The following is a 24,772-nucleotide window of genomic DNA, read 5'->3' as shown; positions in this document are numbered from 1 at the left end:
GTGGAGTTTGCTTAATAGTGATATACCAATGTTGGTTCCTTAGTTATGACACATGTACCATGGTCATGTAAGATGTTAACAAAAGAGGGAAAACTGAGTGAGAAGTACACAGAAACTCTCTAATATCTTTGTGATTTTTAAAAAATTTTAAAAATCTTAATTAAACAATATTTTTAAACAAATAATTTAAATATTTTTAATGTTATGAGTTTAAAAAGGTAACTTTAAATCTTGACTGATAAATAAAAAGGTATTTCTCTCCCCAAACGGCTGATCGTATCTTATCTCATAATTTCTGTAAACAATGTTCACTAAAAAAATAACATCCCATAAGCTTAGTTCCCAGACTTTTCTAAGAAACACCAAAATAAGTTAAATTATATTTTTAAAATAGTTTGTCTACACTCTTGTAACACATAGTTTAATTAAATTTCAACACCTTTTATATGATCACTTCCTATAAAAGTTGTTATAAAAGTATTCTTTGGCAGCCCGGGTGGCTCAGCAGTTTAGCGTCACCTCGAGCCCGGGCCTGATCTTGGAGACCCAGAATAGAGCCCCACATGGAGCCTGCTTCTCCCTCTGCCTGAGTCTGTGTGTGTGTGTGTGTGTGTGTGTGTGTGTGTGTCGTGAATAAATAAAATCTTTTTAAAAAAAGTATTCTTTAAATTGTAATTCATATACTGCATGATAACATGATAGAAACAGCTAAAGAAATCTTGACACAATTTAAACTTACTGTAAAAATAGCAACTCTGCCCAGTAATTAACAGAAACCTTCAATTTTGGTTTTTGAAGAAAAAAAGTTTGTCAAACCTCATATAACCACAGTTTACTGAAGGAAAAAAAAAACCTCAACATTTCAAATCAAAACCTCTTGCACCAGTAGTGTTACAGAATCAACATCACAGCACTAACCAGAAACAGGAAACCCCAAAAGAAAAGTATCAACACAATGACTGAAATAAAAATAATGACTGACATTACTGTTCAAACTGGAGGACATTCAAAACTCTTAACGTAACTGTGTGTGTGATGGGTTTCTGCAAAGGGCTTTCGAGTCTCTGTTTCATGTTCTTCAGAAGTTTGGGGTTTGAGTTTTTACTGAAAGGAGAAAAGGGTGGTAGAGTATGGCGTGAACAAGGAATGGAGAAAGGAAAGATGAACAGGTTTTAATAATGACACCGTCCATCTAGTTTATCATTCAGTACCTTCAATGCTTTATTTCTGTCAACTTAGTCACCTTCCAAGAATGACATGGAGGGAGAGGAGTGCATAGGAACAGTGAAAGATCCTAAGTCATCTATTTCTGAGACACGGTAAGTAAGGATAACAGGAATCCAAACATGGATTTTAAGGATGTACACATGTTGAAAGAAAACTCTGATAACAGTGGTTAATTTTTATCTCTATTTACTCCATTATGCCTACCTGTTTCAACTAAAAAAATATTCAGTTACTTGTAATACCAAACCTTTTCCTTAAAGACCATAACTTCCACAAGCATGTACTTACATCACAGGTCTTTTAGATCATATTTCATTCTTTCACTTAAATAGGTCTTAAAAGAAAGCTCGAAATCATGAATCTTGAATTCCTTGGATATTAAAAGTGAAAACAAAGTTAGATAAGAGCTTTTCTTCCTTTGCAAACTAAGGACAAAAGATGTCCCTTATCCAGGCTCCCATCACCGCATAATTCCTGTTTTCAAGTGTGCTCTTTCTTTAACTGTATCTCCCTACTGGTCCCTTCAAATCTGCTAGTCTCTCATTTCAGTGGTAGACGGGAAGGGGATGGGACCACACTTTTCTACTTAAATACAATACCCTCAATCAATTCATCCAAATACCTAACTCCACATCTCTTCATTCAACTTCTTCTAAGCCATCTATGTCCAAAACGTCCCCTGCTATCAATAGAAATCACATCATTACCATTCACTTTTGAATGGGTACAAGACATTCCAGATAATCTGAAATATCAGACTATGAATTGTCCACCCTCCATCACTCCCGCCTAGCCTCCATAGGACTAAGTGGTCCCTGCCATCAAATAGCTCATTATCTACACTTCAGTTCAAACATCTTCAGTGGTTCCCTTATTTCTGTCATACTTAATTTGTACCCTGGAGAGTTTCTCAAGACATATTTTGGTCTTAATTACCTCTCCGTTGCAAACAGTGACAACAAAGCATAGGTTCTGGAGTTAAGACTGACTGAATTCAAATCCTAGTTTTACCACTTACTAGATGTATGACTTTGGTCCTATTCTTGACCTTTCTTTTAGTGCCTCAGTTTCCACATCTATGAAATGGAAGTAACAGCAATGCGTACCTCCTGCTGCTGTGAGGAAGATTAAAGTGAGAATACCTATATAGTGCTTACATTAAAAAAAAAAAATCACACCTGGTACATAGTAAATACTTCATAAATGCAATCTGCTATTATAATTATTCTTATTGACATTCAGTACTTCCTAGTATTCTCATACAAATAATTTGAGGCTTGTTGACGAGTTTCCTGCATGATCCCTTCTTGCTTATTCCTCCCCCAAAAGGTCTTCATTCTGCAATATTCATCTCAAATATAATGCCATTCCACTTTATCAGTCTAAATCTAAACCACACCTCATGGCCTAACTTTCTCTCTTTTCCAAAAAGCCTTTTGGCCATGGACTGCAGCATTTTCTCACTTTTCAATTTTTATCGAGAATCACATAATTCAGTAAATAATCACAAGATGATACATATTATTTAATGTTGTGATTAAATTACTTAGTACCATCCCCGTATCTAGTCTGCCACCTCGTTGAGAAGAGGGATTACATCCTCATCATCAGCCATAGCCCAAACTCGGCACAGATTCTCCATAAACACTCTGATGCACATCCTAAAATAAGAATGAGGGACGCCTGGGTGGCTCAGCAGCTGAGCATCTGCCTTTGGCCCAGGGCATGATTCTGGGATCCGGGATCGAGTCCCACATTGGGCTCCTTGCAGGGAGCCTGCTTCTCCTTCTGCCTATGTCTCTGCCCCTCTCTGTCTCTCATGAGTAAATAAATAAAATCTTCAAAAATAAAATAAAGAATGATATGGTACTAGAAGGATGTTAACAGGATGAAACTCAACAACAGACTACAGAAAATGTATGTCACCATCCCCTTACCTTCTGAATCACCTGCAATTAGCATTCTTTGCCAACCATTTCAACCACTCAAGAAAATGACTCTACAGGCAGCAAACATATCTTCCTAACTAGACTCACTGGTCTCCCAGTACTTACCTCCCCTAGTACTCTGCTGTACAGGACTCCAAATTACCACTTTTTATTAATCTCAAAGTACCTGTATTTGTATATGAACAATTTATTTTTTTATGTACTTATTCATGAGAGACACACAGAGAAAGCGGCAGACATAAGCAGAGGGAGAAGCAGGCTCGCTGCAGGGAGCCCAATGCGGAACTTGATCCCAGAACCCCTGTACAGGACTCCAAATTACCACTTTTTATTAATCTCAAAGTACCTGTATTTGTATATGAACAATTTATTTTTTTATGTACTTATTCATGAGAGACACACAGAGAAAGCGGCAGACATAAGCAGAGGGAGAAGCAGGCTCGCTGCAGGGAGCCCAATGCGGAACTTGATCCCAGAACCCCAGGATCATGACCTGAGCCAATGGAAGACGCTCAACCACTGAACCACCCAGGTTCCCCTGTATATGAACACTTTAGATGGAAGACCATGTAAAGACACTAAGAAGAAACAGCCATTTATAAGCCAAGGAGAGAATACTCATAAAAAACTAACCCTAACAACACCTTGATCTCAGACTGCTAGCCTCCAGAACTTTGAGAAAATAAATTTCTACTGGTTCAGCAATCCACTCTGTGATACTTTGTTAGAAAGCTCTAACACACTAATACAAGAACCAGAAACAGATTCATACAAACACAGTCAAGTGATCTTTGACAAAAGAGCAAGGGCAATTAAATGGAAAAAGGGTGGTCCTTTCAACAAATGAAACTGAATCAACCGGACAGCCATGAGAGATAACAAAGAAAAGAAAGAGAAAAGAAAGAAAAACGGAGGTAGGAAGGGAGGAATGCAGGAAGGGAGGGAAGAGAGAGAAAGAGCAAGGAGGGAGGGAAGAGAGAGAGAAAGAGAGAAGGAAAGAAGGAAGGTAGCCAGGCAAGCAGGCAGGAAGAAAGGATCTAGATACAGATCCTACACTTCTCCCAAAACTAACTTGGATCAACATGTATCAGACCTACATGTAAAATGCAAAACTATAAAAGTTTTAGAAGATAACTGACAATCTAGGTGACTTTGGTTTGGATTTGGAAGTCAGTTTTTAGATCTAACACCAAAGGCAGGAGATCCCTGAGTGGCTCAGCAGTTTAGAGCCTGCCTCTGGCCCAGGGCATGATCCTGGGGTCGGGGGATTGGGTCCCACATCAGGCTCCCTGCATGGAGCCTGCTGCTTCCTTCTGCCTGTGTCTCTGCCTCTGCCTCTGCCTCTCTCTCTCTCTCTCTCTCTCTCTCTCTGTCTCTCATGAATAAATAAAATATTAAAAAATAAATAAATAACACCAAAGGCATGATTAACAACAAACTTGATAAGCTGGACTTCGTTAAATTAAAAAACTTCTGCTCTGCTAAAGACACTGTAAAGAATGCAAAACCACAGACTGGGAGAAAATATTTGTAAAACATATAGCTGATAAAGGACCTGTATAAAAATATATAAAGAACTCTTAAAACTCAACAATAAGACAACCAAACCAATTTTTTTTTTCCAAGCCAATTTTTGAAAGGACAAAAGATCTGAAGGGACACTTATTAAACAAGATATATAGATGGAAAATAAGCATAGGAAAAGATGCTCAACATTACAGGTCACTAGGGAAGTGCAAATTAAAACTACAATGATACCACTACACACCTATTAGAATGGTCAAAATCCAAACACTTACAACATCAAATGCTAGCAAGGATGTGGAGCAATCGGAATGGGAATTGCTGCTGTTGGCAATGCAAAATGGTGTAGACACTCTGGAAGACAGTTGGGCAGTTTCTCACAAAGCTAAACGGCCTTACCACACAATCCAGCAATTGCATCCCTTGATATTAACCAAATGAGCTGAAAACTTATGTCCAAACACATGCACACAGATGTTTACAGAAGCTTTACTCATAACAGCCAAAACTTGGAAGCAACCAAGATGTCAATCGATACATGACTGAATTTGTAAACTATGATACAATCATACACTGGGATATCATTCAGTGATTAAAAAAAAAAAAAAAAAAGAGCTATATAAGCTCCAAAAAGACTTGAAGGTTGAAGGAACCTTAAATGCATATTGCAAAGTGAAAGAAGGCAGTGTGAATAGTCTACATACTGGGGTGCTTGGGGGGCTCTGTTGGTTAAGTGTCTGTTTTCAGCTCAGGTCATGATCTTAGGGGCCCTGGGCCTGAGCCTCACATAGGGTTCTCTGCTCAGCAGGAAATCTGCTTCTCCCTCTCCCTCTCCCTCTGCCCCCCCCCCCCACTTGTGCTCTCTTTCTCCCTCTCAAATAAATAAAAGCTTAAAAAAAAAAAGTCTACATACCTATGATTCTAATTATATGCCATTCTGAAAAAGGTAAAACTATAGACAGTAAAAAGATCAGTGGTTGCCAGCGGTGGGAGAGGGGGGTAAGGCAGAGGCAGACTCAGATAATTTTCAAAGCAGTGAAAATACTCTGTAGGATACCGTGATGGCTACATGTCTAATAGATCTGTCCAAGCCCATAGAATGTACAATACCAAGAGTGAGCCTTAATGTGAAATCAATACTGTTTTGTTAATTTTAACAAACATATTGCACTAATGCAGAATATTAGCAGGGGTATATAGGAACTTTGTACATTTTTTTTTAGAGGCAGGGAAGGGCAGACAGAGACAATTTCAAACGTGGAGCCCAATGCAGGGCCCGATCCCACAACCCTGAGATCATCTGACTGAAATCAAGAGTTGGATGCTTAACCGACTGAGCCACCCAAGCACCCTCGGAACTCTGTATTTGTTCAATTTTTCTGTAAACCTGAAAACAGCTGAGTCCACAAAAACAGAAGTAAACCCTGGGTACAACAGATGAAGGGAAATGGAAAACCAGGATTGGGGTTTCCACCAACAGTAGCATAAGGATAAAAATAGAAGAGATGGGGAAGGGAGAAATTGGCCTTTGCAAACTAGATGTTTGAGGTTTTAAAATTACTTCAGGATAGGTAACTATCCTTACCTATCTACTACTCAACTACTCAAAACAATATATTAGTACAGAGACCCCTGGATAAAACTAGGCCCCTGGAAAGGACTCTCGGTAAGGTAAAAACAAAAACACAAAAAGCAACCCACAAACACAGGAGGATGATAAAAACAAAGCTGGTCTCTCCTTGGGCTCTGAATACGAAGGAAAAAAAAAAAAGTCCCCTAAGAAGGCAAAACCAGGGACACCTGCAGCTGAGTGTCCACCTTTGGCTTAGGGCGTGATCCCAGAATACCAGAGTACCCGGATGGAGATGGAGTCCCACATCGGGCTTCCTGCATGGAGCCTGCTTCTCCTTCTGCCTATGTCTCTGCCTCTCTAGGTCTTTCATGAATGAATAAATAAAATCTTTAAAAAAAAAAAAAAAAAAGAATGCAAAACCAAGGGCCCAGCTGCTCATTTGGGCTTGGGGTTCAAATGTGCATTACTGGGACACCTGGGTGGCTCAGTTGATTAAGCGTCTGGCTTCAACTCAGGTCATGATTTTCCAGGATTCTGGCATCCACCCCCATGTCAGGCTCCTGGCTCAGCAGGGGACCTGTCTCTCCCTTCCCCCTGCTCATGCTCTCTCCCACTCTCTCTCTCCATCAAATAAATAAAATCTTAAAAAAAAAAAAGTCAAATGTGCATTATTCATGAAGCGTAGGGAATTCCGAACAGAGAAATTAACAAAGATCAGTTCTAGACCAAAGAGACTCATGAGGTTCCTGGAAGAAGCAAAAGTAAAAAACTATTTTGGAAAGACACCCCCACAATTCAAGCCACAAAAAATTCTTACAGGAAAAACTTGATGAATTCAGAATTAAAATAAAAATCTACCATAAGTGAGTCAGCAAACACAACAACAAACAGCAAGATTTAAAAACCCTTAAAATCTGAAAAGACAGTAGTTAATTTGAAAGAAAATGTTAAGTATGTTAAAATAATCAAAATTAGAAAAAGGAATCAAGAGATGCCTGTGTAGCTCAGTGGTCGAGCATCTGCCTTTGGCTCAGGTTGTGGTCCTGGGGTCCTGGGATCAAGTCCCTCATCGGGCTCCCTGCAGGGACCCTGCTTCTCCCTCTGCCTGTGTCTCTGCCTATGTCTCTGCCTCTCTCTCTCTGCCTCTCTCATGAATAAAATCTAAAAAAAAATTAAATTAAATTAAAATAAAACCCAATTAAAAAATAAAAATCCTTGGGCAGCCTCGGTGGCTCAACCGTTTAGCGTGGCCTTCAGCCCAGGGCCTGATCCTGAAGACCCAGGATCAAGTCCCATGTCCCTGCATGGAGCCTGCTTCTTCCTCTGCCTGTGTCTCTGCCTCTCTCTCTCGCTCTCTCACATGAATAAAATATTTAAAAAAATAAAAAATAAAAATCCTTAAGTCTAAAAATAAGGTGAAAGCTCTTCATTACAATGCAATTATCAACTAATAAATGCAGAAGTAGTTAATGGAATTAGAAAAGCACTATTTTGCACCATAATAGTAATAACTCAAGTATGACTCCTCAATGGATGTTAAAACTAATAAAAAGTACAAATCAGATGAGGAAGGAGATACCATACATTCTTAAGATATCTTCCCACAAATTATTTATTAATTACAAAAGGAAAAAATAATAACTTTATATGAAGAAACCTGGCAGATCCATGTTAACCAAGTGATCAAAACTAGTATTAATAATGGAACAAGTGAGCATCACATGCCTCCTGATACTATTAAGAGGACCTATCGCTTATATACACTTCTGCCAAAAATGCATAACCTGAATTAGAAAAGGAACACTAGATATACCATTTTTCAACAACAAAAAGATGATGTATACTCCTAAAAAGTGTCAGTGTCTAAAAAGAAAAAGTTGAAAAACTATTCTAGATTAAAAGAGACCACAAAATTTTGCAAAGTAAAAGTGATGTATGATCCTGGATTGATGTCTGGACTAGGAGAAAATTACTATTGTGGATCTCATTAGGCCCACTAGTAGAAATCTGAATAAGGCCCATAAATCCAGTAACAGTATTGTATTAATATTAAAACTTTCTGATTTTGATAACTGTATTTTTATTTAAATGAATACATTAAGACAAAAAAGAATAATGAATGTTTATTGCTAAAGGAGCATGATATCTGCAATCTACTCCCAAATGTTTCAGATAAAAATATAATATGTACATATATAGAGAGAAAATGTGATAAAATGTGGCAGTATTAAACATGGTGAATGTAGTAAGGGTGTAAAAGAGTTCTTTGTATTATTTTTGCAATTGTCCTATGAGTTCAAATTATTTCCCCCCAAAAAAGGATTTTTTAAAAGCAACAGATTATACACAGACTAATTGAAAATATTGAATATATGAACCATAATACAAGATACAGAATAAAGAGTTGGAAAAATCATGACTTTACGGGACATGGTGAAATAAAAGGATAAAGCATACAACAGGAGCTCTCAAAGGGAAACAACAAAGAGATAGGGAAGAAATAATAGTCAAAGATATACCAGCTCAGAATTTCCCAGGACTAATGAAATGCTACTCTTTAAAGAAAAAAAAAAAAAAAAAAAACAAGAATTTTTATTCATATCACATCTAAAAACCATCAACATGAAAACTGCAGGACACAAGAGTCAAACAAACAAAAAAATCCTTTTTTAAAAAGATTTATTTACTTATTAGCAGAGTAAGGGGTATAGATGCAAGGGAGAGAGACAATTTCCAGCAGACTCCTCACTGAGCACAGACACACGGCAAGATCCCACAACCCTGAGACCATAACCTGAGCAGAAATCAAGAGTCAGATGCTTAACCAACTGAGCCACCCAGACACCACCCCCTTCCCCAAAAATCTTAGAAGTCAGAGAGAAAAAATAGGTTAGCTACAACAAACAGTTAAATTGGTAACAGACTTTTTAACATTTTATGACAATAGACTTTTTAGCAACAGCTAACCAGAAGATAACAGAGTATCCTCAAAGTTCTGAGATTGTCAACTTAAGAGCTCTATATCAAAAAAAAAAAAGAGTTCTATATCACCCAAATTATGATTTGAAAGTAAAGTCGTAATAATGACATTTCTGAGGTTAAAAGAAAGACTGAGTTCACCTTATACAGTCCCTCACTTGAAAGAGAAAGAAACAGAAATAAAGATGAGAAAGAAAGAAAGAAAAAGAACCTTTCCAAATAATGCTCAGGAAAAATACTGAACCCAGAATGCTATAGTACAATGCCAAGACATAATGGTGAGCAATTAAATTTGAAAACACATATAGGTAAATTGTAAAGAAGAACTTTCTGTAATAAAATAATGTTAAAAAACACTTATTGGAGAGGGGCCCCTAGACAGCTCAGTTGGTTAAGCGTCTGCCTTGGGTTTAGGTCATGATCTCACAGTCCTGGGATTGAGCCCTGCATTGTGGTCCCTGCTTACCCAGGAGTCTGCTTCTCCCTCTCCCCTCTGCTTGTGCTCTCTCTCTCAAAAAAATAAATAAATAAAATCTTTAAAAAAAAAAAAAACCACTAATCAAGGAGATATAAAACAATGTAGAACCAAAGTAAAAAACAACACAAAAAGGAAGAAAGTAACTGAATTAAAGTACTCCAAAGTTCATGTACTTACCAGAAAACAGAAATATTAATCTTATGCATGTTGAAATTTCACCAAAAGTATAAAAATAAAATGTATCACTTTTAACTCAATAGAGGGGAATGAGGGGGAAATAAAAGGAAAATGCATTGAATAACATCCAAACAGCAACCTAAGGTTAGAAAGACAAGCCTGGCCTTAACGAATTTGGAAAACTTTATACTATAAATCAAATGAGTTCAAATTCTTCAGTTGACATTCATTTGTATCTTGGGTCCCTGAAACATTATCTATCACATTTCCTATTACAGACCCTTATTTTAGTTAGAATGGCTATCTGTAACCTCTGCCCACTTTGGTCCCACGGGACTATTTTTTTTTTTTTTTTAGATTTTATTTTTTTAATTAACTTACGGGGGAGAGAGAAAGAGATTGAGACAGATTGAGCACATGCACATACACAGGGGGAAAGAGAATCTCAAGCAGACTCCATGCTAAATGTAGAGCCTGATGCAGGGTTCAATCCCACAATCCTGAGACCATGACCTAAGCTGAACTCAAGAGTCAGATGCCCAACCAGCTGAGCCACCCAGGCACCCCCCTACAGCAGTATTTTTACCTGTTTTTACTCTTTTGGAATGGCTTCTCCCACAGTTCTCTACAAACGCAAACCCCGTATTTCTTTAAGTCCTAGGTCAAGACACACTCTTCCAGAAAGTCTTTACCAGACTAACCCCATCTCATCTTACCCTTAAACTGAATTTCTATAGAATTTATAATATATCATTGCTTTTTTAATTATTAAAATACTGCCTTAGGAAATTCCTTAAATCTTTGATTTAGCATAAGCTCCTCAAAATCAGAGAGAAATTTTTTAGGATCTCCTAAACAATCTGGCACAATGTTGTTCATTATTCACTTAAGAAGGAAGCAAACTAAGTTATTTTTCTTCAGTAAGTTAAAAAATATGAAATCTGCAAAATATGCACACATAAATACATATCTCATATAAAAATTTCTCAGATTTTTAAAGACTTTGCTTTGATCTTTAGATAAGAACGCTAAAGTGAACAGATTTTAAAGTCATTTCCCATTTTCTTTTCTTTTCACTTTTGCCAATTTTAAAAGGAGTCCACATGCTCAGAGCTAAAATGTACAAGGTCAAGTGAAAGGAAGTCAGACATCACTAATACAGTGAAGATTTTAATAAAAACTGAAAATGTGGCTCACATTCTGATTACCGCACCATCTTGAAGTATTACAGAGTCATTATCTTTACTACAATATTAAGAGAAAAGGCTAGGGATAAAATTTAGAAGTTAAAAAAAATAAAAGCAAAGCAATAAGATAAAGATCTAAATAAATGGAGAGCAATAACATATTCATGTATCAGAAGACTCAATGCTGTTAAGATCTCAAATTTCCAAGAATTGAGCTACATAATCCCAATAAAATCCCAGGAGGCTATCTACATGATAAAATGTCTTAAAATTATGCACAAAGTCATGAAAAAAAATGGGCATGCAAAAAGTGGTGAAATCTAAGGTCTAGTTAATTGCACTGTGTTAAATCAAGCTCCTGATTTTGATAATGCATCATATATAAAGCAGTCACTACTGGAAGAAGTTGGATATTTGCTATACACAAGATCTCTTTGAACTCTTTTTACAACTTCCTATGAGTTTATAATTATTTCAAAATAAAAAGTTAAAACAAAATCCCAGCAAGCTTTCTTATGATTTGAAAAGTGATGCTAAAAAAAAAAAGAAAAGTGATGCTAAAATTCATACAGAAAAAACAAAGACTTAAAATAGATGAAACAATTTTGAAAAAATAGAACAAAGTTGGAGAACTCACTATCTGAATCCAAGACAATCCATAAAGCTGTAGTAAGCAAGACAGTGATGAATTGGTAGAAGTAAGCCAGAGAGCTCAAAAGAACAAAACAGAGTTCAGAATATCCCCATACATGTTCAAAAGAACAAAACAGAGTTCAGAATATCCCCACACATGTATCATCAAAGGTGCTAAGTGAATTCATTTGTAACAATTTGTAAAAATTCGTTTTATATGAAGTTCTTTGTTTTGGGTTTTTTTTTTTGTTGTTGTTGTTGTTTTTTTAAGATATTTACTGGGACGCCTGGGTGGTTCAGCAGTTGAGCATCTGCCTTTGGCTCAGGGCGTGATCCCCCAGTCCTGGGATCGAGTCCCACATCGGGCTCCCTGTAAGGAACCTGCTTCTCCCTCTGCCTCTGCCTCTCTCTCTCTGTGCCTCTCATGAATGAATAAATAAAATCTTAAAAAAATAATAAAATAAAGATTTTATTTATTCATTCATGAGAGACAGAGAGAGAGAGAGAGGCAGCGACATAGAGGGAGAAGCAGGCTCCATGCAGGAAGCCTGATGTGGGACTCGATCCCTGGACCCCAGTCAGGATCACGCCCTGAGCTGAAGGCAGACGCTCAACCAGTGAGCCACCCAGGCATCCCTCATTTACATGAAGTTCTAAAAGAGTTTTTTCAGGGACAGAAATCAGAACAAAGATTGCTATGAGGGAGGGGGTGTGAAACCGACTGGGAAAGGGCACAAGGGAACTTTCTGAGGTTAAGGAAATGTTCTACCTTAATAAGGCTGTGGGTTACACAGCTGTATCTATGTCAAAACTCCTCTAATTGAAATACTTAAGATTTATTCATTTCACTGTAAATAAACTACAATTTTATCTTAGAAATATATAATAGCATACAAGCTTTGTAAAATATTTGTCTATAAAACACAAGAAAATACATCAAAATACTCAGAATATTTATCTCTTGGGAGTTAGATCATTATTTTTTAAAATGCATTATGAACATATATATGCCATATTAACAAAACAAGAACATATTTAAATGTATGCCACAATAGGGGCACCTTGGTGGTGCAGTCAGGTAAACATCCAACTCTTGGTTTTAGCTCAGGTCATGATCTCAAGGTCATGAGATTGAGCTGCACGTTGGGCTCCACACTCAGAGTGGAGTCTGCTTGAGACACTCTGTTCTCTCCCTCTGCCCCTCCCTGCTGTCTGTGTTCTCTCCCTCTCTAAAAGTAAGTCTTTAAAAAATGTTTGCCACAATAAAAACATCTAGCCCATATTCTACTGTTCTACTCACTAATTCCTACATCAATTACCTTCCAAATCTGTAGCACTGTTTGACAGGAAGACATCTTTGCAGGTCTTCCTAGTAATCCCTCAGTAAGAGCTGAGAGAAAAGTACTGATCTTATCAATTTCCATTAGTTCTAAAGACCTGCTAAAGAACATACTCCACAGAGAAAGGAAGCATCACTCTATTAGTTTCTTCAGAGAAACTATAGCAAAAAAATGAAACAAAATCTCACAGATATCTCTTTAGAAATATCCCAGTTTCCATCACAGTTCCTCCCTCTTTGTAACTGATATCATTCTCCCACTACTAATTTATTTGAACAAATATTTTATGTGCTCCTCAGGTTTAAAATTTTGAAGTTCTCTTCAAATCATCTTTCTCCATCCTCCTATTTCTTCACAAAGCCCCATCAAATGTTTCTCCAAGATGCTTTTCATCAGTTCCTTCCTTTCCATTCTTTTTACTACTTTTCATCTTGTCTGCTCCATCATCACTTAACCTCACCCTTAGTTTACTCCACATAATCTTCTAGCACAATTCTGTGAATCCCTTAGAGCCTCTGGGATTCTTGACGGTTGAAAAGTCAAAATAATTTTCATAACTATATAAAAATGTTATTTGCCCTCTTTAATTGTGTTGACATTTGCACAAGAGAGCAAAAGCAATGGTTCTAAAACTGCTGGTGCCTTGGCACCAATCAAAGCAGTGTCCCACAATGTACTACCAATCACTGTATTCTTCACTGCCATGCACTCAAAGGAAAAAAAATAAGCCAGTTTCACTGAAGAATGTCCTTATTGAAACATAAACATTATTAACTGTATTAACTCCTTACCCTTAATACAAGTCATTTTGATATTTTATTTTATTAAATACATAAAACCCTCCCATTGCATACCAAAGTACAATGCAATGGTTGGTTCAAAGAACAGCATTTGTGATTTTGAGTTGCAAATTGCACTAGCCACTTTTTCCATAGGACATCATTTTTATTGGAAAGAACTGACAAATTGATTATTCATGCTTAGATATCTGACATTTTATTGAAAATGAATTAACAAATCTGTCACTTCAATGAAAAAACCCAACAGTATTTGGTTGTGATACATTTAATTTAGTTCCTTAAAAACAGAAATTTGAATCTTGGAAAACTTCTATGTACCATCAATACTTTTAAACTTTTCTGATGAAAGGAGTAATTATTTTTGATACTGTATAATGAAATATGGAAATTATGGGAGATCTGAATAACTCAGTGAATCTCTACTTTCCAAATGACCAATGTATGTTAAAAGAATCATGCATGGGTAAAAAAAGACCCATTTAAGTCCAAGAGAGACTAATAATCATTTTAACATAGCCGGGAGGAAAACTTCATGATATGGTCTTGGATTCCACATAACAACTAACTTTTATTTATTTATTTATTTAAATTTTTATTTATTTATTCATGAGAGACACACACAGAGATAGAGGCAGAGACACAGGCAGAGGGAGAAGTAGGCTCCATGCAGGGAGCCCGATGTGGGAGACTCGATCCCAGGACTCCAGGATCATGCCCTGGGCTGAAGGCAGATGCTCAACTGCTACCCACCCCGGCGTCCCACCAACTAACTTTTAAAAAGTTATAAACTGTCAAATTGTGAAAAGTATCAGAGGAAAATATCCACGATTATCTGAGAAGGCTATTAAAATATTGTTTTCCAGGGCAGCCCAGGTGGCTCAGCGGTTTAGCATGTGCCTTCAGCCCAGGGCCTGATCCTGGAGACCTGGGATCGAGTCCCATGTCAGGCTCCATGCAGGGAGCCTGCTCCTCCCTCTGCCTGTGTCTCTGCCTCTGTCTCTCTCTCTGTCTCTTAATAATAAATAAAATCTTTAAAAAATATACTGTTTTCCAAATACATACGAGATACCAGATTTTCTTCATATTATGTCAACAGAATATCCCAACAGAATAATGAAGAAGTAGAACTGAGACTCTTACTTAACCAAATACTAAACTTCTCAGGTATAATTGCTAATATGGTCAACAGCAATAGATATTGACATAATCACAAACCTGAAGTTCTCAATGGCATAAAGGAGCTCTGACACCAAAAATTTGAGAATCACAGATTCTATTTAGCAGATAACTCCATCTTTCCTTTCTGATCCATTCTCATCATGATTGCCAGGATAATCCTGAGCACAGCACTTCAACGTCACTCCTTGTAGAGAAACCTTTCAAGTTCCCAAAGTCCTACCATTTCATATCTAAGTGACTTTATCTAGTTTCCAAGTTTATAAATTGGCCCTACCTTACCTAACAAATATTTCTCCATGCTCCCCAACACAAGCCTTCTGTGTTAGTGAATCCCCTCTTCTAGTCTCCAAGCCTTTACCCATCCCGGTAGTTACACATACCTGTGAATACCAAGGCCCTTATTCCCTCCTCTGCCCACTTCCTCTCTCCCCCTGCTGGCTCTCAACTATCTAATCTTAATTCATTTTTCGGGGGCCAGAGGTCAAAAAGGACAGTGCCTTGAATATTAGGTTTAAAAGTTTGTACTCTACAGGCAATGTAGGAAGATTTTTTTAAAGATTTTATTTTTATTTATTCAAGACAGACACAGAGAGAGACGCAGGCTCCATGCAGGGAGCCTGATGCGGGACTCGATCCCGGGTCTCCAGGATCACACCCCAGGCTGAAGGCGGTGCCAAACTGCTGGGCCACCAGGGCTGCCCTATAGAGGAAGATTCTCTGAGCAGGAGAAGGTGGATGACCATCTCAAACTCCTAACAAGACTTTAATCAAACAAATGTCTTATTTGAACATAACTAAAATTCATAGTCAAATCTAAAATTCTTCTAAAGAGTTTAAGGACTAAGGTAAGCAGTACACTGAAATCCAAACCTATAATCTCAGGTCAAGGCAGCCTGGAACTCTGAAAAGTGGCATCTTCCAGAACAAAAAAGACTGAAAAATGAAGCTAAAGCAGAAAATAAACATGTTTTCATCACTTGAATCTAAGGTCTTTTGGTTTTGATGAACAAAATCCATTCTTAAGACATAGACATGGCAAACAAGCACATGAGAAAATGCTCCGCATCACTTGCCATAGGGAAATACGAATCAAAACCACAATGAGATACCACCTCACACCAGTGAGAATGGGGAAAATTAACAAGGCAGGAAACCACAAATGTTGGAAAGGATGTAGAGAAAGGGGAACCCTCTTGCACTGTTGGTGGGAATGTGAACTGGTGCAGCCGCTCTGGAAAACTGTGTGGAGGTTCCTCAAAGAGTCAAAAATAGACCTGCCCTATGACCCAGCAATTGCACTGCTGGGGATTTACCCCAAAGATACAGATGCAGTGAAACGCCGGGACACTCGCACCCCAATGTTTATAGCAGCAATGTCCACAATAGCCAAACGGTGGAAGGAGCCTCGGTGTCCATCGAAAGATGAATGGATAAAGAAGACGTGGTATATGTATATACAATGGAATATTACTCAGCCATTAGAAACGACAAATACAGGACACCTCGGTGGCTCAGCAGTTGCGCATCCGCCTTCGGCTCAGATCCTGACCCCGGGGTCTGGGGATCGAGTCCCACATCGGGCACCCTGCCAGGGCCTGCTTCTCCCTCTCCCTATGTCTCTGCCTCTGTGTATCTCATGAATGAATAAATAAAATCTTTAAAAAAAAAAAAAAAAGAAAGAAAGAAACGACAAATACCCACCATTTGCTTCGACGTGGATGGAACTGGAGGGTATTATGCTGAGTGAAATAAGTCAATCGGAGGAGGACAAACATTATGTGGTCTCATTCATTTGGGGAATATAAAAAATAGTGAAAGGGAATAAAGGGGAAAGGAGAAAAAATGAGTGGGAAATATCAGAAAGGGAGACACAACATGAGAGACTCCTAACTCTGGGAAACGAACAAGGGTGGTAAAAGGGAGTTGGGCAGGGGGTGAGGGTGACTGGGTGACGGGCACTGAGGGGGGCACTTGATGGGATGAGCACTGGGTGTTATTCTATATGTTGGCAAATTGAACTCCAATAAAAAAAATCCTTTCCTAAAATCCTAATACTATTAAAAACAAAACAAAATAAAACCATATGTAACAGCTACATACATTCACTAGTCACTAAAGGTCTTTTGTTTAAAATGACAGTGTCTTCATATGCACAAAATAGGTATGACCATCACTTAATATGCAAAAGATACATTAGGCCTACTGATTTACTTTAGGCCTAATAATAATTCAAAATGCTTAATTCATTCTGTACCCACTATGCCAGAACTCTAGGTCAAGCCCAATGTCCTCTCTGTAAAACCTATGATTTATCCCAATCAGAAACGGTTTCCTTTCTCTAAATTCACGTAGCATATGGTTTGTCCTCTTCATGTCAGTTAATTCACTCATTCCACAAATATGCACTGAGAGTCTAATATGGGCCAGTTACTCTTCTAGGCTCTAGAACACAGCATGAACAGAATAAAACCATCAGCTTCCCGGATTTAAACTATGGTGGGAAGAGAAAGGTAATACACAACTAAATATAAGGTGACAGATGTCATAATAAAAATGAAAATTAGGTAAAGAGCAGAGGTAAATTTTCTATAAAGCTAACAACTTAAAAAAAGTTCAGCCTCCCTCACTTGCATGAGCCTCTCTGAGTGCTGAGAATTACTGGGAAATGCAGAATGCCATAGGAGGTGACCAGTAGCAGCCAGGATGCTAATAGGGAGCATTTTATGGGAGCATTTCTGGGTAAATACATAGAGATCTCAGAAGAAAAGGACCTGACTCTAAGGTTACAGCATTTTGTTGGGACACCTTTTCTCATTCTAAATAAATACTTTCATACCAAATTTTTTATTCTAATTTATTTGTTTACTTAATGAGAGCCCTCAAAGCTGTATAAACTCCAGGCTCCACAAAATCTAGATCCATTCCTGCTAATGAGAGAAAATGAGTGGGGTGCTGTTTCCTATAGGGTGGTAAGGAAAAACACACTGAAAGGTGACATTTGAGTTGAGACCCAAGGGAACAGAAGAAGCAAACCATACAGCTATTGGGGGAGGGCAGAATTCAGGCACAGAACACGAAGTACAAAAACCCTAAGGCAGGTACATGAGAAGCAGGGTATGTTAGAGCAGTAGCAGGAAAAATACATAATAGTAAGTAATACTAGACCATAGAAGCAATTAATGATTACAGTCTTGTGTACCAGGCACAGTCCTAAACGCTATTCTAAGCATTGCTACTTTACAACTGAATAAACTGAGGCACAGAGAAAAGAATGAAAGTAAATGGCTAATACTTGCTGAAGCCAGGCAGTCTGACTCCAGAACCCAGCTCACTCAGCTCTTAAACCACTTTACTAATAAGCTACAGAGAGGTCGGCTGTTCAGATTATGGAGTGTCTAGACAATCTCAGCCAGTAAGATGTTAATACGCTAGAAAAGAAATCAACAAGGTTTTGATCTCAAACTATGATAGCTAAAATAGGTACACGTTTTATGTCCCTATAAATACCAAGTGCCATGTCTTGTCATTTTTGCTACTCCACTCACAGTCCCTAACACATTTCCTTTCATATTATAGCTATTCTATGTACGACAGTTGTTCCTTGTACTCTCAAGAGAACTAGCAACTATTCACTCTCAATGCAAAATAATGTATTAGATGTTCTTTCACAAGTAAATACATATACACATCAAATCAAACACTTCCTTCAGGGAATCAGATCCATATTAAAGTCAGATAACCTCTTTTGTATTTTTAAAGCTCTCAAGAGAGGGCAGCCCCAGTGGCCAAGCGGTGTAGCACCGCCTGCAGTCCAGGGTGTGATCCTGGAGACCTGGGATGGAGTCCCACATTGGGCTCCCTGCATGGAGCCTGCTTCTCCCTCTGCCTTTCTCTCTCTCCCTCTCCCTCCCTCTCTCTGTCATGAATAAACAAATAAAATCTTAAAAATAAATAAATAAAGCTCTCAAGAGAAACTCACAATCCATTCCACTGTCACTTTCCATCTCAAATAAATACTGATGCTGGAAAATTCTACCTTAATTTACCTTAAATGCACAATCTTTCTGAAGTTTAGGACCATTTCCTCAGGTTCCTCTAGACTTTGTCCTCCATGAAAGTAAAAAAATAAGCATACTCCCGATCACACTGTATTTTACTTCAGCTCTTCTTTTCTAAATGCTTAAGGTGTTCAAGTTTCTCAACAGGTTTCAGAACTGAGTTTTCCAGTCTTATAAACACTGACTATAATGAAAGAATTAATCTTTGATGATACTAATCAGAACACCTTGAAAAGATACAGAACTACAAATAAGCAAACACAATTCACTAAATGCTTGAACAAATTAATTTCCTCATTTCACTGCCCAATCTTCCATTTTTCTTCAGTCAGCTTTCACAGAGACTCTGTTTACATACAGTACCATGTGAATGTTACTTTGGAGCTTAGCAACATTGCAGCCTCTGCTTCACCAGTAATGGCTTCCAAACACACACTGATAAAATCAGTATTGACATTTCCAAAGCATGTTCTCTACAAGGCACAAATTCTAAGAACAAGCAATATGTATTACAAAGAAAAAGAATCCCGCAGTCAAGTAAGTTTGGAGTTTGCTGGTTAAGCAACACTTAACCAGTTTCTTTACCATATGACTTCTGAACCTTTAGTATACTCAGAGTAATCTTTTTCCCGGAGCTTCCCAACCACATTTTGAAATGCCTACACTCCTGTCCAGGATAAGAGATGATTCCAATGCCCCAAGCCTTAGCAAACTATCAACAGTTGGAGCTTTTGACAAAAGTGGGATACAAGGAAAGGCCCATTTGGAGGCAGATGTAGTCTGTGAAGAGGTCAGGTGGAGACAATGGGGAGAGCTCATGAGGAAGCATAAGCTGGAGGCAGCTGGGAATCGTTCACAGGGATCAAGGTTAAGTCTTAAGACTAGACCAGATACTTCTGCAGAAACATTAAGACTGGTCCTTCAAACTTCCTTGTCTTACCCCATCTCCAGCTTTAGTATCTTCTGCTGGTCTCTAGCAATAAATCTAGAAAAACATCAGGACATGGGGTAGGAATAAGACCAATCCAACTGAAAAACTGCCTGTGAAAATACGATTAATGTAGATAAATGTTGATAATGTGATCTGGCATAAGACTACCTAATTTCTCCATGAGAACTCTTTGAAATGACAAACCTAGAGGTTTTTCATTCTTTTCTTTTTTGTAAATGTAATGAATGCCATAAGCCATCTCTACAGAAAAACACACGCACACAATATTAAACCTATTAATTTCAGAGGGCTTCCTGGGCCTCCTGAGGCCCAACCATTGAGCTCTCTAGTCAAGTCTTAGTTCCCTAGATAACCCCTGCTACAAATACTTCATCTCACAGATGAAGGGCATAGTTACAGGACATTTAAAAGTATGACCTTTTTTTTAAACTGTATTTCCCACGTACTTTAACATAGTGCAGAGAAAGTGTATACTATATTTATGTATATTTTTCAGTCTAGAAAAAATGAAAACTTATTTGTTGAGTAAAACTCAAGTCATTTATCTAACACCAAAAACAGAAAGGCATATGAGCGATAACACCTTCACAACAAAACAGCTGAGGCGCTAATTTTACAAGGCCACATAGCTAATAAATCTTAGATCTTCCACATTCTACTTCAGTGCTTTTTAACTAAACCATGCCACCTTAAGTAAGCGTATTATTTCATTGGGTAGGATAGTTTTTAAAATAAAAATCCCTTGAAACACCCACCTTCTAAGAATGACTATAAATAATTAGATCTCTTATTAATGTGATCATTCCATTTTTAGCACCTAAACACAAATTAAGGAGCAAATTATACATACTGGCTTTTGAAAACAAACCCTCTAATGCACTCCTCTCTAATCAACACAATTTGTATAAATAAGAAAAATCTAAAACAGCAAAACAAATACAAAAAATCTGTTATCTTTATACATGGACATGATTACAGACAAGAATACAAACAGCTTAAGCTTTAGGTTATTTAGCAAGGAGGGGGTATGATGCCAAAAACCACACGGAGTTTCTCTGCTTTGGGCCCTTGGTATGGGAAGAGTCTGGCAGGCAGGGATCAAGCATCTATTATCTGATGTCCACTTGGCAGACTCTACAAAAACAATGAGCCCTGGCTGCAGAGCAGGAGTTAGGTATTCCAACTACTACTTAAAGATCCACTCTAACAGAGTGGCTACAACTCAATGTGCTCAACTACAGGTGTGCCTTAATTTCTCCACTGGAAACTCAGTAATATGTTATCTGCTCATATCCCATCTTTATAGAGGCAGTACTGCTACTGTTAAGTCTTGGGTGGCCTGGGTGGTTCAGTCAGTTAAGCATTTTACTTCTGCTCTGGTTATGATCTCAGGGTCCTGGGATCCAGTCCGTGGGGCTCTCCGATCAGTGGGGAGTCTGCTTGTCCTTCTCCCTCTCTCCCTCCCCTGCTTGTGCTCTCTGACTTAATTTTTTTTTTTTTTTTTTAAATGCAGTCTCAAAAGGCTAAGGTTCAAATTGTGGCTTTGCCACTTGCCAACTCTGGCAAATTACTGCAATTTCCCTGTGCCTCAATTTCCTCAAATGCAAAATGGAATTAATAAGAGCATCTATTTCATAGGGTTGCTGCAAGGAGTAAATAAATTAATACATGGAAAATCTTAGAGCAGTGCCTAGCAAATAATAAGCACTCCATAAATGTTAGTTCTCATTATCATTACCTTAAACAGATGACAAGAGTAATCAACTTATACCTGTATTGGACTTAGATGTCCTCAGGAAATTACAGGCTTTAATTTTTTTTTTACTTTTTAATCATGTGGCTTAAATACCAGCTGTTTTTTCTAAATATAGTAAATACATGGCCAATTATTTTTGTAAAGAACTTGAAAAGAACTTACTGTACACACTGCCACCTAGGACTTACACATTAAAGTTTAGTTAACTTTTCAACTGAATGTAATTTTTTTGAAAGATTTTATTTATTCATGAGAGACACAGAGAGAGAGAGAGAGAGACAGAGACACAGGCAGAGGGAGCCTGATGTGGGACTTGATCCTGGGACTCCAGTCCAGGATCATGCCCTGAGCCGAAGGCAGACGCTCAACCACTGAACCACTCAGGTGTCCCCAACTGAATGTAATTAGACTCCCTTAACCAGCTCTAATCTACTTGGATCCATTCGCTTCAACTTTCATAATCACTACCAATTCCAAAACAGCCATGGTTATTCTTACCTGGACTATTACAATGGCTGCCTAACTGGCTGCCTATCTGTTCTTTTCCTCTCCAATCTTCACTCCAGCAAAGTAGATCTTTTAAATCTAATTTTACTCCTCTACATAAAACCCTGCAATGGCTCCCTATTGCCCTAGAGAAAAATCTGACCTCCTTAAAGGACCTAAGAGGCCTGTATGACCTATTCTCCTGACTGCTCAGGCCACTGAGGTCTTTCAAATCCTTACCCTGGTTCCTTGGGTCCTCACAGCCTTCTCAGATTATGCTCTATCTGGCATAATCTTCTCTCCCCACTGCCTCTGACTCCCCAAAGGAGATCAGGTCCTCCTGTTTCTGCTTTCATAACCCTAATCCTAATCTTCTTTTCTCCTGGGCAGCACAAAATAAAACTGCAATAAAATAATTATCCAAATGGTCGTTTAATGTTCTTCTTGCTCCCTCAAAAATATAAACTCCAAGTAAGACTTAGGAATAGGTCTCTTTTCCTGCTACAACCCAAGTGCTTACATGTCCAGTACCTTATACACAATAGGTGTACACAAACCGCCTATACTATCTTATGAGAAAAACTGACGAGACAAATGATGACAGAAGGCGAATCAACCACGAAACAAAACAAATGCAGAATCCTAGCCGCATTGTGAGTGGCCATACGTGTTATACTGAAGTAAAAGCCAAAAACCTACTGCTAAACAAGAAGTTTAGCTAGGACTAAACTTTCCAAAGTAAAATTAAGTTTCTCTGTGCATCCTCAGATGTCATGTGAAACAAGAGGAGTTCCACTTCAGTCACCAGTAAGAAGATCCACAACTAAATCAAGACTGCTGCCACATTTGGCACTACCCGCTTCCTGGCAGTCTCTGCGAGGCCAAGAGTTGAGCTGGCCGGGGAAAGAGTGATTTATCTCCCACATTTAAAAGGGGTCCCTCTACAACAGTAATTCTGTACGACTAATGGACTTTGAATTTGTGAATTCTAACCTAGTCAAGCCACTACCTTTCCTGAGTATTCAATTCGCTTTAAAAAAAAAAAAAAAAGCTGAATCTTCTGTGTCACTGACAAAAACAAGTTTAATGAGGCATCATAGTCCAATTCCATCTGGAGAAAACAAAGTTGCTTTATCCTCCAAAACAGGGGTAAAAAAAAAAAAAAAAAGAAAAATTATACTAACGAGATCTCTTTAACTACTAACGAAAGTCATTACTTGGGAAAAAAAATTTTTTTTTTACTTGGAAAATTAAAAGATGGCATGCGGATGCTAAGAGGCAAAAGGCTGAGGGGGGCGGCTGTGGCAGTGGGGGCAGGAGCCGCAGACCTACACGGCGGGCCGTCCCAGCTCCGTCGGACGCACACAGGTTTGACATACGCCAAACCCCCCGCCAGCGGGGCCGTCGCACTGACCCGGTCAATGCAACAAACGACAAGCCCCACTCCGCGCTGTGCTGAGGAGAGCGGCCCGCTCGCGTCCAGGGAAGCGCTCAGGTAAGCGCCCCGAGGTCTCGGGGTTACCCGCTTGGCCCTTTGTTCGTTCCAAGGCAGCGGAGCCCCGGGCGCCCGCTCCAGCTCCTGCTCCTGCTCCTCCTCCTCCCCCACAGCTCCCGGGCGCCCGCGTCTCCCTCAGAGGGGCAGCGCCGACGCGGGCGCCCAGACGGCGGCGGCTGCGGCAGCGGCGCCCCCCGCCCTCCCCGCGGCGGGTCCCGACCCCGCGGCCTCCGCGGCGCGCGGCCCCTCGCCTTCACCTTGTAGACGTCGCCGTAGGTGCCGCTGCCGATGCGCTGAATCAGCTCGAAGTCCTCCTGCGGATTCCGGCGGGACAGATCGAAGCCGGGGTTCATGGCGGGCCCCGGGTGCCCCCCGCCTCCCTCCCGGGCCGGGGAGGGGGGGCGCTCAGGGGGCCACACGGAGAGGGGGAGCCGCGGCCGGCCCCCTGCTCCCCCGGTGGTCACAATCGGCCGGCTCCACGCTGCGGCCGCCGCCGCTCCTCTCACGCCGCCGCCGCCGCCGCCGCCGCCGCCCCGGCTAACCGTCCCCGCCCCCGCAGCCCGCCGCCGCGCCGAACCCGGGTCACACCCACAAGGAGAGGAGAACGCTCGCAGCCCCTCGCTCGGGGTGCAACTCCAACATGGCTTCCGCCTTCGCCGCTCCTCCCCCTCCCCTTACTCCGGCTCCTCCACCCTCCTCCCCCTTTTCCCGGCTCCGGCCCGACTGCGCAGCCGCGATCCCGGAGGGAGCGCTCCCGGCCCCGCGCGCGTGCGGCCCCGTGCGCGCTCCGGCTCCGCGCGCCTGCCGGGCGTGGGCGGACGGGCGGGCGGCCCGGCAGCCGCGGACCCCGCACAGCGTCGCGCCCCGCAGGGGGCCGTGGGGTGGTGGAAAGTAGCTCCCATTCGCTGCTGATTCACCCGAACGGCAAAGTTGGATGTTGCCCTCTCAACGTCCCAACCGTAAGCTGCTGGTATAGTTT

General features: G+C 39.8%; 1 protein-coding gene across 8 annotated transcripts in view; it reads right to left on the bottom strand.

Moving 5' to 3' along the window:
- The window catches only part of MAP4K3 (mitogen-activated protein kinase kinase kinase kinase 3), a 183,473-nt gene extending 159,027 nt beyond the window's left edge, over window positions 1-24,446 (bottom strand). For 6 of the 8 annotated variants that reach the window (XR_012003160.1, XR_012003161.1, XM_026018984.2 and 3 more), the window contains exon 1: window positions 24,051-24,446. Coding sequence is in view for 4 of the 8 variants with exons in the window: in XM_026018984.2 (XP_025874769.1) it covers window positions 24,051-24,146 (96 nt within the window). In the remaining 4 variants the exon portion in view is untranslated. The remainder of the gene's footprint in view (window positions 1-24,050) is intronic. The other 2 variants (XM_072767247.1, XM_072767246.1) reach the window with 2 other exon arrangements.
- Window positions 24,447-24,772: the final 326 nt, after the last annotated feature.

The sequence above is a fragment of the Vulpes vulpes genome, chromosome 8, assembly GCF_048418805.1.
Source record: "Vulpes vulpes isolate BD-2025 chromosome 8, VulVul3, whole genome shotgun sequence".
Lineage (NCBI taxonomy): Eukaryota > Metazoa > Chordata > Mammalia > Carnivora > Canidae > Vulpes > Vulpes vulpes.
The sequence above is the reverse complement of the archived record's forward strand: the minus strand, read 5'-3'. Positions and strand labels throughout refer to the sequence as shown.